The 18,078-nt window shown below is 36.8% G+C and overlaps 1 protein-coding gene across 5 annotated transcripts in view; it reads left to right on the top strand.

Annotated features, from left to right (window-relative positions):
- The window catches only part of PHKA1 (phosphorylase kinase regulatory subunit alpha 1), a 143,493-nt gene that overhangs the window by 96,724 nt on the left and 28,691 nt on the right, over positions 1-18,078 (top strand). For all 5 annotated transcript variants that reach the window (XM_063083045.1, XM_063083046.1, XM_063083044.1 and 2 more), the window contains 4 exons: positions 5,694-5,772; positions 8,299-8,465; positions 14,677-14,768; positions 15,130-15,269. In XM_063083045.1, coding sequence (XP_062939115.1) covers positions 5,694-5,772; positions 8,299-8,465; positions 14,677-14,768; positions 15,130-15,269 — 478 coding nt within the window. The remainder of the gene's footprint in view (positions 1-5,693; positions 5,773-8,298; positions 8,466-14,676; positions 14,769-15,129; positions 15,270-18,078) is intronic.

Raw genomic sequence — 18,078 nt, 5'->3', positions numbered from 1 at the left:
CAATTCCTTGAACTTGTTGAGACAAGTTAACAGATATGACGTTGATGCGGGGGAGAGGGGAGAAGGAGGGGGGAAAGGAAGAATTGTAAAGGGACATGAAAATCGACTACAGTGTATATTGATGAAACTGAAAAAAAATTTTTTTAAATGAAAAGTCAAAATCATACAGATGATATTACCAGATATGTGATGTAAAACTAATTAACACATGAATAGTAAGAAGAATCTGACTATGAAGGAATTCAGTTTTTTCCAAATAATTATTAAAGAGGAAATCCATTCCTTACACAATTGCAAATAGATCTACCATACGACCCAGCCATCCCACTGTTGGGAATATACCCAGAGGAATGGAAATCATCAAGTCGAAGGTATACCTGTTCCCCAATGTTCATCGCAGCACTCTTTACAATAGCCAAGAGTTGGAACCAGCCCAAATGCCCATCATCAGATGAGTGGATACGGAAAATGTGGTACATCTACACAATGGAATACTACTCAGCTATAAAAACGAATGAAATACTGCCATTTGCAACAACATGGATGGACCTTGAGAGAATTATATTAAGTGAAACAAGTCAGGCACAGAAAGAGAAATACCACATGTTCTCACTTATTGGAGGGAGCTAAAAATTAATATATAAATTCACACACACACATACACACACACACACACACAAACCGGGGGGGTAGGGAAGAAGATATAACAACCACAATTATTTGAAGTTGATACAACAAGCAAACAGAAAGGACATTGTTGGGGGGGAGGGGGGGAGGGAGAAGGGAGGGAGGTTTTGGTGATGGGGAGCAATAATCAGCTACAATGTATATCAACAAAATAAAATTAAAAAAAAAATAAAATAAAAAAATAAAATAAAATAAAAAATAAAAGTAATACAGTTGTGTCTGAAAAAATAAATAAATAAAATAAAATAAAATAAAATAAAATAAAAGAGGAAATCCAAATTGTAATTATAGACAGTCCCCAAATTAATATGGTTTGACTCACTGTTTTGAGTCTTTGTAGAAATGAAGAATGATGCCACTAAGTTATCAGAACTTATTATATTTGCTCAAAGTCATATTTAGAAAGTTTCATATTCTTAAATACTTTTACTTTTAAAAAAAAGAGAGTTCTAGTTTTGAAACCAGATAGGGTAGACTCACTTCTCCCTATTCCACCTGCTAAGTACAGCTAAAACTCCTACACATTATATATAAAATAAGAATAAAAAGACTCCAAAAGTTGGGAAAAGGAAGACAGACTGGCTAGGACCTGAGGAATGACACATCAGTGAATTTCCCCAATTTTCCTTCTGCCTCATATATCCTGGACTGGATGCTGGAGAAGCTGACATCCCATAAACACAAAAAGGCAAAAAAAACATACCAACAGACCAAAAAAGACCCAAGAAAAATCTATTCTGTCTAGCCAATGAAACAGGAGAGGAGCACCTAGCTAGACAGAAAACTTTTAGACAATAACAGTTCTACTCCAGCCAAATACCACATAAAAGAACTTCAGTTCCATTCCCATCCCTGTCAGCAGAGGCTGAGTTGGTATCCTAGACTTCTACCCTTACACAGTTGTGAAGAGGTGCCCCTCCCCCTCTTACGGGTGGTGTCAGAGAAGGCCTAGTGAGGAGCTTAGATTTCCATCCTTTCCCAACAGCAGAGGAATACCTCCCCACCACAACCAGTGTTGTGTCAGTGGAGGCCCACTGGGGACCCCTGGACTTCCACACCCACCCAGCAATGACAAGGCAGTGCCAGAGGAGACCTGATGAATTAGAAAATAGGAACCAGAGTCTCATAACATGGTACCCAAAATTTCTAGAATGCAATAGAAAATCACTCATACCAAGGTCTAAGAAAATCTCAACTTCAATGAGAAAATATGATCAACAGATACCAATACCATGATGACACAGATGTTGGAATTATCTGAGAAAGATTTTAAGGCAGTTATCATAAAAATACTTTAACATACAATTACAACCACGCTTGAAAGAAATGATGAAGTAAAACATCTCCAGAAAGGAACTGAAGATATAAAGAGCCAAACTGAAGTTTTAGAAGTGAAAAATACAATAAGTGAAATGAAAAACTCACTAGATAGGCTAACCAGCAGAACGGAGACAACAGAGTGAACTTGAAGATAGAACTATAGAAATTACCCATTCTGACCAATACAATAAAAATAAACCAAAAATAATATGAACAGAGCCTCAGAGACCTCTGGGACTAATAACAAAAGATCTAACATTTATGTGATAAGAAAAGGATAGGAGAGGGGAAAGAATATGGGCTTGAAAAGTATGCCAACTAACAATGGCTAAAAAACTGGCAAAAAATGTAAACCTACAGATTCATAAAGCTGAGAAATCACCAAACAGGATAAACCCAAAGAAATCCATGCAAAAAGACATAATAATCAAACTCCTGAAACTTAAAGAAGAAAAATCTTGAAAGCAGTGAGAGAAACAATATCTTATCTACAAGGGAAAGACAATTAGACTGACAGCAAATTTCTCATCAGACACCGTGGAGACCAGAGGGAAGTGGCACAACATTTTTCAAGTACTGAGAGAAAAGAAGTGTAAAACAAGAATTCTGTATCCATCAAAAATGTATTTCAAGAATAAAAGGAAAAAAACCATTCTCAGATGTAGGAGAACTAAGTGAATTTGTCTGCAGGAGATCCGCCCTAAAAAAAAAAAAAAAGGCTTAAAGGAAGTTCTTGAAACAGAAAGGAAATAATAAAAGATGGAATCTTGAAACATCAAGAAAGAAAAAAGAAAAAATGGAAAGAGTAAAACTATGGTAAATACAATAGACTTTCCCCACTTCAGTTTTCTAAATCACGTTTGATGACTTGAACCAAAAATTATAACTTTGTTTGATATGGTTCTCAAACTATGTAAAGAAAATATTTAAGACAATTATAAATGGGGGACGGTAAGGGACTTGAAGGGAGGTAAAGTTTCTATACATAATTTTAACTGGCATAGTGTTGACACTACTAGACAGTAATGTATGTATCATGTATGTTTGCATGTATAATGTAATACCTAAAGTAATCACTAAGATATCTATACAAGGTGATACAGTCAAAAACACTATAGATAAATCAAAATGGAATTCTAAAAAGTGTAAAATTAAGCCACAAGGAGACAGGAATAAAATAGAGAAATGGAGAACAGAGATAATAAACAGAAAACAATAAGTTAACCCTAACATATCAATAATTACATTAAATGTAAGTAGTTTAAATACACTAATTAAAAGATAGAGATTGGCAGAGTGGATAAAAAAATGATCCACCTATATGCTGTCATAATGAAATTCACTTTAAATATGAGAATATAGGTAGACTGAAATGCAAAGGAAGGAAAAAGATATATCGTGTAAACGTTAATTTTAAAGAAATAGAAGTGACTACATTAATAGCTGATAAAGTAGACTTCAGAGTAAAGAAAAGACCTTCTCATTAAGAATGAGAAAGGAGATATAACAATAGAAATGGAGGAGACTTTAAAAATGATAAGGTAATACCAAGTACAATTTTGTAAATCTATATAAGATTGAAAAATTTTCTAAAAAAGTAAAAAACATAAGTATAAGATTAATAACAAACATTCATAAAACTATATCAGAAAAATTATGAAACTATTGAAGAGCATAAAAGAGGATTTAATTACTACAGACATATGTTCCTGGATGAAAATAGTTAATATTGAGAGGGCATTCATTCTCATTATATGAATCTCTCAATTCAATGCAATTCCAGATAAAAATAAAAACATAAAATTTTATGGACAAGCTGAATCTAGGTATCATATGGAAGAGAAAATACACCAGAATAACCAAATTTTTAAAAAAGAAAATGAAAGATTCATCATAATTAAAATAATGATAAAGATAGCATTCCAATTAGAGGTAAAAGAATGTAAATAAATACATTTGGGAAAATAATTTAGGCTTGCTACTTTACTTTTTGTGCAAAAATAAATATGGGAGAATGTTTTTGTGATCTTAGGCTGAAGAAAGCTATCTTTGCAAGACACACCAAAAAAATTAACAGATTTTAAAACATGAAAATTTAAATATATTTTTTATATAAAAAGCACCATGGATGAGGTTGAAAGACAACTAATAAACTAGATAAAGTATTTTCCAAACATATGATAGAGAAAAGGGTAATAGTCACAAAACATAAATTGCTCATGAAAGTCAGTTGGAAAAAAAGATAAACTACTTAATGGAAAAAATGGAAAAGGGACATGAACAGGCAATTTATAAAAGAAATACATATGGCCAATAGATACATGAAAACATAATCTTACTGGCCATGAAATTAAAACAATGTCTTCTTGTTTTGCCTATGAGATTAACAAAGATTTAAAAGATTAATGTCCATTGTTGTTAAAAGTGTGGGAAAACACATGTTCATTGCAGCTCTATTTACAAGAGCCAAGAGTTGGAACCAGCTTAAATGCCCATCATCAGATGAGTGGATAAGGAAAATGTGGTACATCTACACAATAGAATACTTCTCTGCTGTAACAAAAAAAAAAAAAAAAAATGAAGTATTACCACTTGCAGCAACATGGATGGACTTAAAGAAAATTATATTAAGTGAAATAAGCCAGGCACAGAAAGAGAAATACCACATGTTCTCATTTATTTGTGGGAGCTAATAAAAATAAATAAGTAAATAAATGAACGGGGGTGGGTGGGGAAAGAAGACACAACAATCACAATAATTCCTTGATTTTGTTAAGACAAGTGAACAGATATGATGTTGATGGGGGAGAGGGGGGAGAGGGAGGGAGGAAAAGGAGGAATTGGTAAAGGGACACAAAAGTCAATTATATTGTATATAAATAAATTAAAATAAAAATAATAAATAAATAAAAATAAATATAGTTTTAAAAAGTATGGGAAAACAGTTGCTTTGTATAATGTTGGTAGAAATGTAATTGGCACAATTTTTAGTGGGTAATTTGGAAGTCTCTGTAAGTTTTTTTAGTAAGTGTTCCCTTTGTCCTAACAGTTCTACTTGTAAGAATTTAGCCTAAGGAAATAATAGAATAATTATATAAATATGTAGGTATGATGATCTTCATTACAGTGTTGATTATAACATAAGGACAGTCTAAATGTCTGCTGTTGAATCATTTTTAGCTATTACAAAGGATAAGCTAGAAAAAGTGGATCACATAAGAGCATGTGTAGTATGATCCTTTTCACATAAAATCAGATTGTTGTTAGCCTTCTAGGTATTTCTGATGCCTATACACACATATAAATCAAGGCCCCATTATATGAGATAATGTATATAAAATGTCTAGCACGGTACTTGGCACATAACATTCAATATAGGTGCTGTTGTTATTACTGTCAGCATTCAGTGGTCATTAAGAGTTCTGCCATCAAGCACTGTGCTAAGAACTTATGACAGATAAGAAAATGCCTTTGAGGAATTCTGCTACTGGTCATCATCCCTTGCCATTTGCCCATTCTGCAGTGGTGTTGGTTCTCAGATGAATCTTTCAAGTACAGGGTAGTTAATGAGGAGTGTCTCATTTGTGCCATCACCATCAGAATGTTGGTTGGAAATTACTGAAAAATTTCCCCCTCCTTCAAAGTTAAAACCACAAAGTTTGTTTTAAAATTCTCTTCATTTCAAGATGAAGATGGAACAAGCTTGAACTCAAGCATCCTGGCAGCACTTCAAAAAATGCAGGATGGCTATTTTGGTGGGGCAAGGTAAGTGACCTGTACACACTCTGTTGTGAAATTAAATGAAATTTGGGAGCTGGGTATGTTAGTGATAGCAGATGTTAGTTGTGATGTTAGTTGTGATGCCTTTCTCTGTATCTTCAACAACATAATCCCATCCTACTCAGAGGAGCTAGTGTTTGATAGATTGAGTCAAAGAATTTAATGTTATAGAGGAAGGTTGGAAGTTTTTTCTACCCTGTTCTTTGCCTAGGTCTCAGAAGACCAGAAAATTTATTCTTTAAAAAAAAAAAAAAGCTTCTAAATTATTTGATTCAGGCTGCTTTTCTTTTCTTTTTTCCTTAGGTTTTTATTTTGAAAATTTTTAAGCTTACAGTAATTTCAGCAATAGTACTGAACACTCATATACTCTTTCTCAAAATTCACCTGTTGTTAACATATTGTCCCAATGTGTATTCTCTCTCTCCCCCTTCTGTCCCTTCTTTCTTTCCTCCCTCTCTTCCTACCTAACCCCTCCCTCACACATCCATATGTACATACACAGACACACATACTGTATATAATATACATATACATGCACACACTAAGAGAGTTAGCCATAGACATCATAATTCTGCAACCCTAAATACTTCAGTTTCTATCATCTAAGAACAAGGGAATTATCATATATATCTATAATATAATTATCACACTTAGGAAATTTAATATTGATACATGATCTGATATCTGATATAGAGTCCATATTCAAAATTACCCAATTGTCCCAATAATATTTTTTCATAGCTTTTTTTCCCAGTCCAGGACAAAAACCAAAAATCACACATTAGCATTTAGTTGTTATATATATTTGGTGTCTTTTAATCTAGAACAGTTCCCCAGCCTTTTTTTAATCTTTCATGACAGTTTTCATTACATTTTTGAAGAATGCAGTTAAGTTATTTTGCAGAATATCTCTCTATTTGGATTTGTCTAGTTGTTTTCTCATGATTAGATTCAGGCTATATGTTTTTGGCAGGAATACTACCTGTCTGATGTTGGGTTCTTGTTTTAATATAGTATTTTTAAGATGGAGAATACCCCTTTAACTATTAGGGGAGACACAAGATGAAAATAAAGATTTTATTATTTACAGGTCCTGGGGGGCTACACGGCATGCCTGGAGACCACACATATGGAGGTCAGGGAGTGCATGGAGAGAGAGAGAGACCCATGGGCCAACCCTTTTATTGGGTCCAGGGCATTATCCAAATAGGTTTTCTGCAGGAAGTTTTAATTGGTGGGTTTAAAGCAAGCAGGCATGAGTTCCAGGAGGTCACACTGTCACTGAAAGGTGGTGGCTGCGCATATATGCACAGTCTGTGCAGGGTGTGGGGATGAGTGGGGCCAGTCAGGTAGGTTGGATCTAACTGTCCTACAGGAGGTGGTCACCAGGAGGAAGTTGTAAAAGGCAGATATCTGGATCTACCACATTCAGGAACTGGGGAAGGTGTAGAACTGGAAATTGTGTGAAGAGTAACTGAGCCCTGTTTCTGGTATGATAAAGTTAAACTTATATTCAAAATGGATGTCAAGGCAACATGAAATCATAAGAATTCACTACAATCCTCCTCAGTGCATCAAATCAGGAGGCACAGGAGATTGGTTTGTCATATTATCTGGTGATTTTAACCTTGACTACTTGATTAACGCAGTTTCTGCCAGATTTCTTCATATCCTTTCCCCAGTTGTCTTCAACCAAATGGTGCTAGCTTCCATTGATTCTTATATGAAACAGTTATTACTAATGGGGTTGTAAAATGGCATTTCTGTGTTTCTATCATTCTGTGTACATTTATTAGTTGGAATTCTTATGTAAAAAAAAAAGAGAGAGAGAGAGCTTTTCCTTCCCCTCTTTTATTTTGTAGTTTAGTATCAGCATAGATTCATTGATTCTTATTTTATTTAATATATCATGATTCATTCCTATCATTATTTATTTCGATGTTCAAATTGTCCAAGTTCTGGCTATTGGTAGCCTCTTCAAGTTAGCTTCTTTAGAAAATTAGTACTACTGACTTTTATTTTGGATGCTGTAATGGGCTTTATAAGTAGGGGAGGATATGGCTTACTATCTACTATAATTTATAAAAATTTTAAGTACTATCTTTCATGTTCAAAATGGTCTTTTTTGGCTATTTTTGTAATGATGTGATGGATTTGTAATGTTTTAGCTTCATTCTCTCTGGCTTTTCTAGTAGCCAATGTAAATCTTTACCAGATGTTTGGCAAAGCTAGTTAGCAACATAGTATATGGCAGTGGAAGAGAGGAAAACTGATCAACTGGTAGACTGTGAACCCATAACTAGCCTTTATTAACACAGTCCCCTAAGCACTTAAGCTGTACACTATGCTTAGGAGTGCTGTAAAATTTCACTTTTATAAAATGTATACTAATGTCTGAACATTAGTAATCCCCCAACAAAACATGCTAGGTATCATTTTATCACTAAGATTGTGTTATTTTAAAAATGATCTCCCCTGATTTTCTGTTTCTATATACCCTCTAATTGTCAGGATTCAAACAGGCAAATTGTCAGAGTTTTTAACAACATCTTGCTGCACACACTTGAGCTTCATGGACCCTGGACCTGAGGGTAAGCTGTACAGTGAAGATTATGATGACAACTATGACGAGCTGGAATCAGGCGACTGGATGAATGGCTATGATTCAACCAGTAATGGTAAGGAGGCTTCATGAAGCACTGGCCTGGTTGGACAGGAATACAAAATTTTGTTTATCATTGTCCTTAATAAATTCATGCTGCCAGCAGTCTCACAGTGCCATCCTCACTCCTTTTTAATATGCCTAGATTTCTACTTTTGTTTGGCTTCACTTTTTATCTCTCTACTTACCTTTGGTTTCTGATCTAATATCCCAGTGGTGATCAGGGAGTGTGGAGTTGGACTGTCCCTAAAGAAGGTTAGGGAAGATTTTCCTCCTGGACATTGGAAGTGGCTGGTGATATTGCAGTGGGAAGAGGGCTGGCCGATTAGCTCAGCTGGTTAGAGCACAGTGCTGATCACTCCAAGGTCAAGGGCTTGGATCCCCATACTGGCCAGCCACCAGAAAAAAAAGGAAGGAGGGGGGAAGAAGCAGTGGTGAGTGAGATATTTAGTCAAATATGTAATTGGAAAATTATACGCATATGATACTGCTTTTTGACATTAAAAAGCATAAAAATATGAAATTTAATTAGAGTGCTTTTTATATAATATTCGAGGGGCATATCAGAATCTCTGGGGAGATCTGTGTCATTTGAAAAAGGCTTTTCAGTATGCCTATTGCTTTTGTATTACAAACTAGGCAAATAAAAGCACAACAAAATCAAAATCTAATTGGCTGCTGAGAATACAAAGATGATATAGTGAGAAAGCATTTCAGGGACATGGATTAAAACTGGCTGCAAAACAGTGCCCTGCAGTGTTAAAATACTGACTTAGGCAGGGCAAGCATTATATTGTTTGAATTCCAAAGAGAGAAGGGCCAATGAGAGAATTATTCTTCTAGCTATCTAAAACATGGTTTGCCTGCTTTCCTCATCTGGGTATTTGACTGTAAGCCTATATTTTAAGGCAGCCAATTCCTTTATCTTAAGAGTAATATGGTGGAGAAATAAATAATAAATCTGCTTTCCTCAGTGAGGCAGCAAGCATAATCTCATGTACAATAGACCAACAGGTTAGCAGTCAGAAGGACTATTTTCTTGTTTAGGCTTGGCATTTACTCATTTAAGTACCACTTTATTCACTCCGTATTTGTTTTTGTAAGATCTAAAATAGTTTGCATTTCTTTGTTGGAAAAGTACATTAAATACAAGGCTATATACTTTTATCAATAATAACCAAAGTCATGATGTCTATCTCGGCACAAAATACTTTGAAAATTAGACGAGAATGATCATATACTGAGGTTGTTTGCTATTCCATGGGTAGTTGTGATTTTCATCTGTAGTACTCGTTTTCTTGGATTACTTTCTAAAATACATCTTTTTAATAATATGTATTACTACATTTGATATTATGGCATTCTGAGTCACTTTCCCACATCTGGGTTTACTCATCTGTGATCTCACGATGGGTGTGTTTGTAGCTTGCCAGCCCTTCTACGGGTAGAGAGCTTCTCTCCATATTCTTCATAACCCTCCATTCAAGTATCTGGATTGCATTCAATGTTAAAATATTTGTCATTAGGATGTCACTGAATATAATTTTCATTCTTACAGCTCTGCTAGTTCCTATTAGTCATATCAGAGCACAGAAAGATATCTGGAGAGATCGATGAAGATTGCCAAAACTCAGATGACGCATGACTGACTTAGCAGACTTCAGTATTGATCCAGTGTGTTTTTCCAACTATAAACATTATGAATATTCATGTAAAATCTGAAATATTAAACATCCACAGGGTATATGTATGTTTTTTGTTTCCATTATCTGTATTCAGAGATAATGTTATCGAAGGTGTATGGGGGAGGGGAAGCCCAAGAGGATAGGGACCATATCTGTCTTCTTCACCACTGAAACCTCAGCACCTAGTACACTACCTAGTACATATTAGCCAATAACTATTTGGTGAATAAACAAATGAGGTGACTAAGAAGACAAGTATGTGGCCAATAGTCCTTTCTACACCAATACCACATGGAGGTTTTTTTTTTTTTTTTTTTTTTTAATTTTATTTTGTCGATATACATTGTAGCTGATTATTGCTCCCCATCACCAAAACCTCCCTCCCTTCTCCCTCCCCCCCTCCCCCCCAACAATGTCCTTTCTGTTTGCTTGTTGTATCAACTTCAAATAATTGTGGTTGTTATATCTTCTTCCCCCCCCCCCCCCGGTTTGTGTGTGTGTGTGTGTATGTGTGTGTGTGAATTTATATATTAATTTTTAGCACCCTCCAATAAGTGAGAACATGTGGTATTTCTCTTTCTGTGCCTGACTTGTTTCACTTAATATAATTCTCTCAAGGTCCATCCATGTTGTTGCAAATGGCAGTATTTCATTCGTTTTTATAGCTGAGTAGTATTCCATTGTGTAGATGTACCACATTTTCCGTATCCACTCATCTGATGATGGGCATTTGGGCTGGTTCCAACTCTTGGCTATTGTAAAGAGTGCTGCGATGAACATTGGGGAACAGGTATACCTTTGACTTGATGATTTCCATTCCTCTGGGTATATTCCCAACAGTGGGATGGCTGGGTCGTATGGTAGATCTATTTGCAATTGTTTAAGGAACCTCCATACCATTTTCCATAGAGGCTGCACCATTTTGCAGTCCCACCAACAATGTATGAGAGTTCCTTTTCCTCCGCAGCCTCGCCAGCATTTATCGTTCATAGTCTTTTGGATTTTAGCCATCCTAACTGGGGTTAGATGGTATCTCAATGTGGTTTTGATTTGCATTTCCCGGATGCTGAGTGATGTTGAGCATTTTTTCATATGTCTGTTGGCCATTTGGATATCTTCCTTAGAGAAATGCCTACTTAGCTCTTTTGCCCATTTTGTAATTGGGTTGCTTGTTTTCTTCTTGTAAAGTTGTTTGAGTTCCTTATATATTCTGGATATTAATCCTTTGTCAGATGTATATTTTGCAAATATTTTCTCCCACTCTGTTGGTTGTCTTTTAACTCTTTTAATTGTTTCTTTTGCTGTGCAGAAGCTTTTTAGTTTGATATAATCCCATTTGTTTATTTTTCCTTTGGTTGCCCGTGCTTTTGGGGTCGTATTCATGAAGTCTGTTCCCAGTCCTATTTCCTGAAGTGTTTCTCCTATGTTTTCTTTAAGAAGTTTTATTGTCTCAGGGTGTATATTTAAATCCTTAATCCATTTTGAGTTGATTTTAGTATACGGTGAGAGGTATGGATCTAGTTTCATTCTCCTGCATATCGATATCCAGTTATCCCAGCACCACTTGCTGAAGAGGCAGTCCCTTCCCCAGTGAATAGGCTTGGTGCCTTTGTCAAAGATCAGATGGCAGTAAGTGTGTGGGTTGATTTCTGGATTCTCTATTCTATTCCATTGGTCAGTGTGTCTGTTTTTATGCCAGTACCATACTGTTTTGGTTATTATAGCTTTGTAGTATAGCTTAAAGTCAGGTAGTGTTATGCCTCCAGCTTTATTTTTTTTGCTGAGCCTTGCTTTGGCTATTCGTGGTCTTTTATTGTTCCATATAAATGTCTGAATAGTTTTTTCCATTTCTGAGAAAAATGTCTTTGGAATTTTGATGGGGATTGCATTGAATTTGTATATCACTTTGGGTAGTATGGACATTTTCACTATGTTGATTCTTCCAATCCAAGAGCATGGAATATCTTTCCATCTTCTTGTATCCTCTCTAATTTCTCTCAGCAGTGGTTTGTAGTTCTCATTATAGAGATTTTTCACCTCCTTGGTTAACTCAATTCCTAAGTATTTTATTTTTTTGGTGGCTATTGTAAATGGGCAGGCTTTCTTGATTTCTCCTTCTGCATGTTCACTATTGGAGAAAAGAAATGCTACTGATTTTTGTGTGTTGATTTTGCATCCTGCTACTGTGCTGAAATCATTTATCAATTCCAACAGTTTTTTTGTAGAGGTTTTAGGCTGTTCGATATATAGGATCATGTCATCTGCAAACAGGGACAGTTTGACTTCATCTTTTCCAATCTGGATGCCCTTTATTGGAGGTTTTTTTTTTCATTAGTAATTGTAGCTGCCATTTGTAGAATCTGTTTGTTTACAACTATGCTCAATGTTTGGTGGAAGATTCTTGTCCTTCTCTGGCCCTTTCTCGCAAAATTCTTCTCATACAACTGGGACTTGAAAAGCCCTGTTCTGCTCCTCCACCACCACTGCCATCACTGCCACCACCACTACCATCACACACACACACACACACACACACACACACACAGATTATGAAATGCCTGCTCCACATATCCTAGAATAGCTCATACTGCTTTCAGGAACTCTAACATTGTCTCAGCAAAGTTGAAGAACAGATGGGTCCTGGTAAAATGGCCATAGTCTCTAAATCTTAAAGCTATGAGGTTGCATAATGATCTCAAGCTTTTTTCCTCCCATGAGCTAAAAACAACCTACTTATGGTGCTGTGTTGTGGGCACAGTAACGTGTCATTCTGTTTGCTGGAGTAGACTGTGAAGGAGCTAAAATGTTCATTTTTTTCTCCCCCCTCCCCCCCAATAACCTTGCAGCTCGCTGTGGTGATGAAGTTGCTCGTTATTTAGATCAACTTTTGGCACACACTGCTCCCCATCCTAAACTAGCCCCTATCTCCCAGAAGGGAGGGCTAGATCGGTTCCGAGCTGCTGTGCAAACAACCTGCAACTTAAGGTCCTTGGTGACCAAGGCCAAGGAGCTGCATGTACAGAGTGAGTAATGCCATGACTCACTAAAGTCAGGCACAGGATGACGTGAAGCACAGGACGGGGGCTGGGCATTGATTACAATGTAAGCAGGGTCTTTGTTTTGTTCACAGCTTTGTCCCAGCATCTCAGACAGCACCTAGAACATATTAGACACTGTTTTGCTGTGGATAATGCTATGTAGTCTGATTTAACCCATAACACAGTAAGAAGAGGCAGAACAAGAGACATAGAGCATATTCAGTTTTAATATCAAAGTAAAAAAAAAATGGCAGAAAGGGCTTTTTCCTTTGGAAAAAAATACTCCTTTGGAAGTAATTTTGTTTAAAAAGAAAGTATTGCAAAACTATTACAAGATAGCTGTGCAATAGAGAGGGAGATAGTCTCACTTAAGTAAGCTACATCTGGTTCCCTTTGGCCAGCTGTAACTTTTACAGACAGTTGTTCCAGCAATGTAGAGCTATGTTTGTCAAATACAGTACTCCTTCTTCACATCTTTGCCATTCTCCTCCCCATGACCACTACCCCGCTTCAGTAGTATTTGTAGCAGAGGATATCTTCTACTACACATTGCCAGGAGTAGTCATGGTTCCTAAGAGTGTGCAATGCCTCTGTGGTAGCTACATATGAAGGGAGAGAAGAGCTCTTTGGCCACACCTAGAGGACCTGAATATTAATATTTTGCAGTTGATGAGAATGATTGAGATGCATGCTCTTGCTGTCTAAAACTTAATTGACCATTACTAACCAAAGATATTAATCATAACATTGGGGAATCATTTAACACTTAGGGTAGAGAAAAGCTTAGCATACCTTTTGAGTATGCACCCTTGAGAAAGGCTTATGCAAAGAGATGAAGTTTATTAAGTTATACTTCTCTATTGTGAATTAGGAAACCTGAGCTTAATTCCCAGTTCTGCTACTTGCGTAAACAGTTACGAGTATTTGAGCTCTGTATCTCTCTTTCTGTGTCTGTAAATGGTGAAAATGACAAGAGAGTCTTTCCTTAGAGGTTATGGTAAGTATTTCAACAATGGACTATAAGTAAAAAATCTTAAGAATCTCAAAGTGGGTCAACCGCTACATTTTTTTGATTTCCTAGATAGGATCATCCATTCACCTGTTCTCAGAGAAATCCAACTGCTAGGAGCCAGGTTTTCTTCTAGGAAAGTCCAGGAAATATAAAACATAACTGGGTTCTTTCTGTTGTATGTGGTATTCTATCAAAGTATCCATGATAGCACCATTGGGACATTGATTACATTAGTAGAATGTGATATATGTCCAACTGATGCTACAATTCTAGAAATTCAATTCAAAATATATTTATTGATTAACTGGACATTTTTTAAATTATCTAATATTCATATTTCTTTTCTTTGATATTACCAAGAAAGGGGAGAAATTTCTCATTCTTGTTCTATAAAGAACTGACCCATATGTGACCTCATTGTTGAGGTCAAGTGTGCATTTTTATTAGTCTCCTAATTATCTAACGTTTCCTATAAATGTTAACCCTTTGCAGATGTTCACATGTATCTTCCTACGAAGTTATTTCAGCCTTCCTGGCCTTCATTCAACTTACTTGACTCAACTCATCCCTCACAGGAGGACCAGGTAAACTGGCACATGAGGTATTTCAGCTTTTTGCAAAACTGCCATCTTCATGGAAAATAATAGAACTAGCCACTATGGTTCCTTTTAGTAACTAGTGATAGGCAAAATGCTATCCTGGTGAAGACATATGTCCTTTTCGGTTCACTTTTAAAGTGGACAAGTTTTTCTAGTCAGGCTTTAGGAAAAGTAGATTGCTTTATCTTACATCTTGAAGGTTTCATTACTTTTACTTTGCTTTTCGTCAACATTTACAGAACTCTTACAGGAAAGGTTTAAAGGATAAAAGATGACTCATTCTAGGGCATTATTTAAGTTGAGCACTTGTGGACTTAATTTATTTTTGTCATTTCTCAAACTAAAGGTTCCCTCCGTTCGTGTGGAAATACATCTTCCTAGAGACCAGTCAGGGGAGGTGGACTTCAAAGCGCTAGTTTTACAGTTGAAGGAGACCTCAAGTTTACAAGAACAAGCTGATATCCTCTACATGCTGTATACTATGAAGTAAGTGATGGACGTTATTAATCTACTTTAATATTCATGTAGAGAGGAAGTATAGCATAGTAAGTAGAGCACAGCTTTGGAGTTTCACTGATCCGGATTTGAATATAGTTTATCATCCTGCCCACTGTGTGACTTCAAAGCCTCAATTGTTCTCATTTATAAAATTTGGATTATACCTACCTCATACAATTATTGTAAAGATTGGACAAGATATAATACCTGTAAAGTCCCTAATACAATGCGTGGCACATAGTAGGTGGTCAATAACTGATAAGTATTGTTATTGTTGTTGTTGTTGTTGTTATTATTATTGTTGTTGTTGTTGTTATTTTTAAGCCTCCATTATTTGGTAAAATCTACAGATAAATTCTAAACTCAAAAAGGGAAGAATATAGAGGCTTATAGGAGAAAGAAACTAATACTTTTGATTGTTTGCTGTGTCAGACACCCTGCTATGTGTCAGACACCACGCTTTGTATCTAGGTACCTCAAACTCACTATGTCCAAATTGAACTTCTCTTTTCTGCCCTCCACACTCTCATACAAAAATAACCTGCTCTTCCTCATCTATTCATGTTATGTTCACCATGAAAAGGCGACATGGACCCGCTTCCCCTAATTTTGGTTTGGGTGTTGAGACTGATGATGCCATACACATACCAAGAGGGAGTGGAATGTTTATTACGCACATAATGATGCTTTCTGGGGAAAGCAGAGAAGGTTCCCAAGTTGCTCCAAAAAAAGTCTCAAAGAGCAGGGAAAGAAGACTGGATTTGGGATTTTATTATGATTAGGGGGCAAGGCTGGGCTTCTCACCAGCACCAAAGAAAAGAGCACTTGGACTTTCTTATCACCTTCTCAGATATAGGGATGAAGGGAGAGGGAAAGTGGAAAGACTGGAAAGCTGTCAGCAGTAAAACAACAAAACTGAGGCAGACTTTATTAAATTTTTAATCTCCATTGTTGGAGCTGACACCTGCATAATCATCAAGCTACTACCCACATCCTGTTAATCATCAAGTCTTGCCAGTTTTACCTCTAAATACTTCTCTTCTGTATTTCTAGTATTGCTGCCTTCATTCAAGCTTTTGTCTCTCACCAGGACTATTGCTACAGCTTCCTAATAGTCTTCCTACTCCACCTTGTTCTCCTCAATCCATCACCCACAGAGGAGGGAGAGTAACTTTTCTTTTTTACTTTCTTATGATATAAATGTTCAAACTTCTACAAAAGTAGAGAATAGTATAATGAATGCTTATGGACCCATCACCCAGCCTGAATGATGATTAACACATGGCTAATCTTGTTACATCAGTATTCTCGCTATATTCTATCATTTTATTCCTAAATATTTCAGTATTGTTTCTAAAAGATAAGGGCTCTTTAAAACATAGCCACAATGGGACATCTGGCCTGGACAAGGTGAAGTAGATGCATTTTTACCTATTCCTCTTGCTAAGTACAAGAGGTCATTATTTATAAAATAATCACAAGACTCTGAAAGGCAGAGAGAAGAAGCCATACCAGCAAAGGGTCTCAGGATCTGAGGAACAGCATGGTGGCGAGGTTCCTGAGTTTTGGGAGCAGGGGGTCCAGTTTGCCTCATATGTTCTGTGCTGGGTGCTGGAGAAGCCAGCAACCTGAAAATGCTAACAGGCACAGACAACAAAATCTCTAAGAAAAAAAAAACCTATTCCTTCTAGACCAAAGACTAGGAAAGGGGCAGTGTAGGAAGACCGAAAACTTTTAGACAACAACCACTCTACTCCAGCCAAGAACCATAGAAAAAATGTGGCTCTATCCCTGTCAACAAAGGCTACGTGGGAAGCCCAGACTTCTACTCTCGTCCAGCTGTAACAAGGTGGGCACTGCTCCATCTTCCCCAATGCCACAGTGTGTCAGTGAAGGCCAAGTAGGGATCTGAGACTTTCATCCCTTCTGGGTTTAACAAAGCCTCCTTCCTGTAGTGTCAGCGGAGACCACATTAGGAGCCTGGACTTCCATCCCCACCTAGTGGTGATGGAGCACCTCTCGCCATCTCTGCTAGATAGTGTCAGAGGAGGCCTAATGGACTCAGGACTTTCACCACCACCCAGTGGTAGTGCAGTGTCAGTGGATGCCACATGGGGAACAGTAACAAGGTGCCCTTCCCCCTCCCATCCCATGGTGTCAGGGAGGCCTAATGAGGAGCCTGAATTTCTACCTGGTCCAGCAGTAATGAGGCACCCCTCCCACCATGTGTCAACAAAGGCTGAACAGGGAACCTGGACTTCATCCCCGCCAGGCAGTAATGAGGCAGCATCCCCTTTCCCCTGGTGGTGTCAGAAAGGCCTGCTAAAACAGAAGATTTAAGTAAGACCCAGATTCTTAGAACATAATACCCCAAATGTCCAGGATACCTTTGTAAATCACTTGTCATACCAGGAACCAGAAAGATCTCAACAAGAATGAGAAAAAACAATCAACCGATGCCAACACTGAGATAATGCAGATGTTGCAATGATCAAATAAGGCTTTTAAAGGAACTATCATAAAAATGCTTCAGGGAGCAATTATGAACACCCTTGAAACAAATGAAAAAATAGAAAGTCAGAGCAAAGAAATAGAAGATGTAAAGAAGAATCAAATAGAACTTTTAGAAATAAAAAATACAATAGCCAAATGAAACAGAAGAACATAAAGGACAGAGGAAAGAAGCAGTGAACTCAAAGACAGAACACTAGAAATTACCCAATCTGAACACTAGAGAGAAATAGACTAGAAAAATGAATAGAGCGTCCATAACATGTAGAACTATAAAACATAACCA

Source organism: Cynocephalus volans, chromosome X (genome assembly GCF_027409185.1).
Source record: "Cynocephalus volans isolate mCynVol1 chromosome X, mCynVol1.pri, whole genome shotgun sequence".
Classification (NCBI taxonomy): Eukaryota; Metazoa; Chordata; class Mammalia; order Dermoptera; family Cynocephalidae; genus Cynocephalus; species Cynocephalus volans.
The sequence above is the reverse complement of the archived record's forward strand: the minus strand, read 5'-3'. Positions and strand labels throughout refer to the sequence as shown.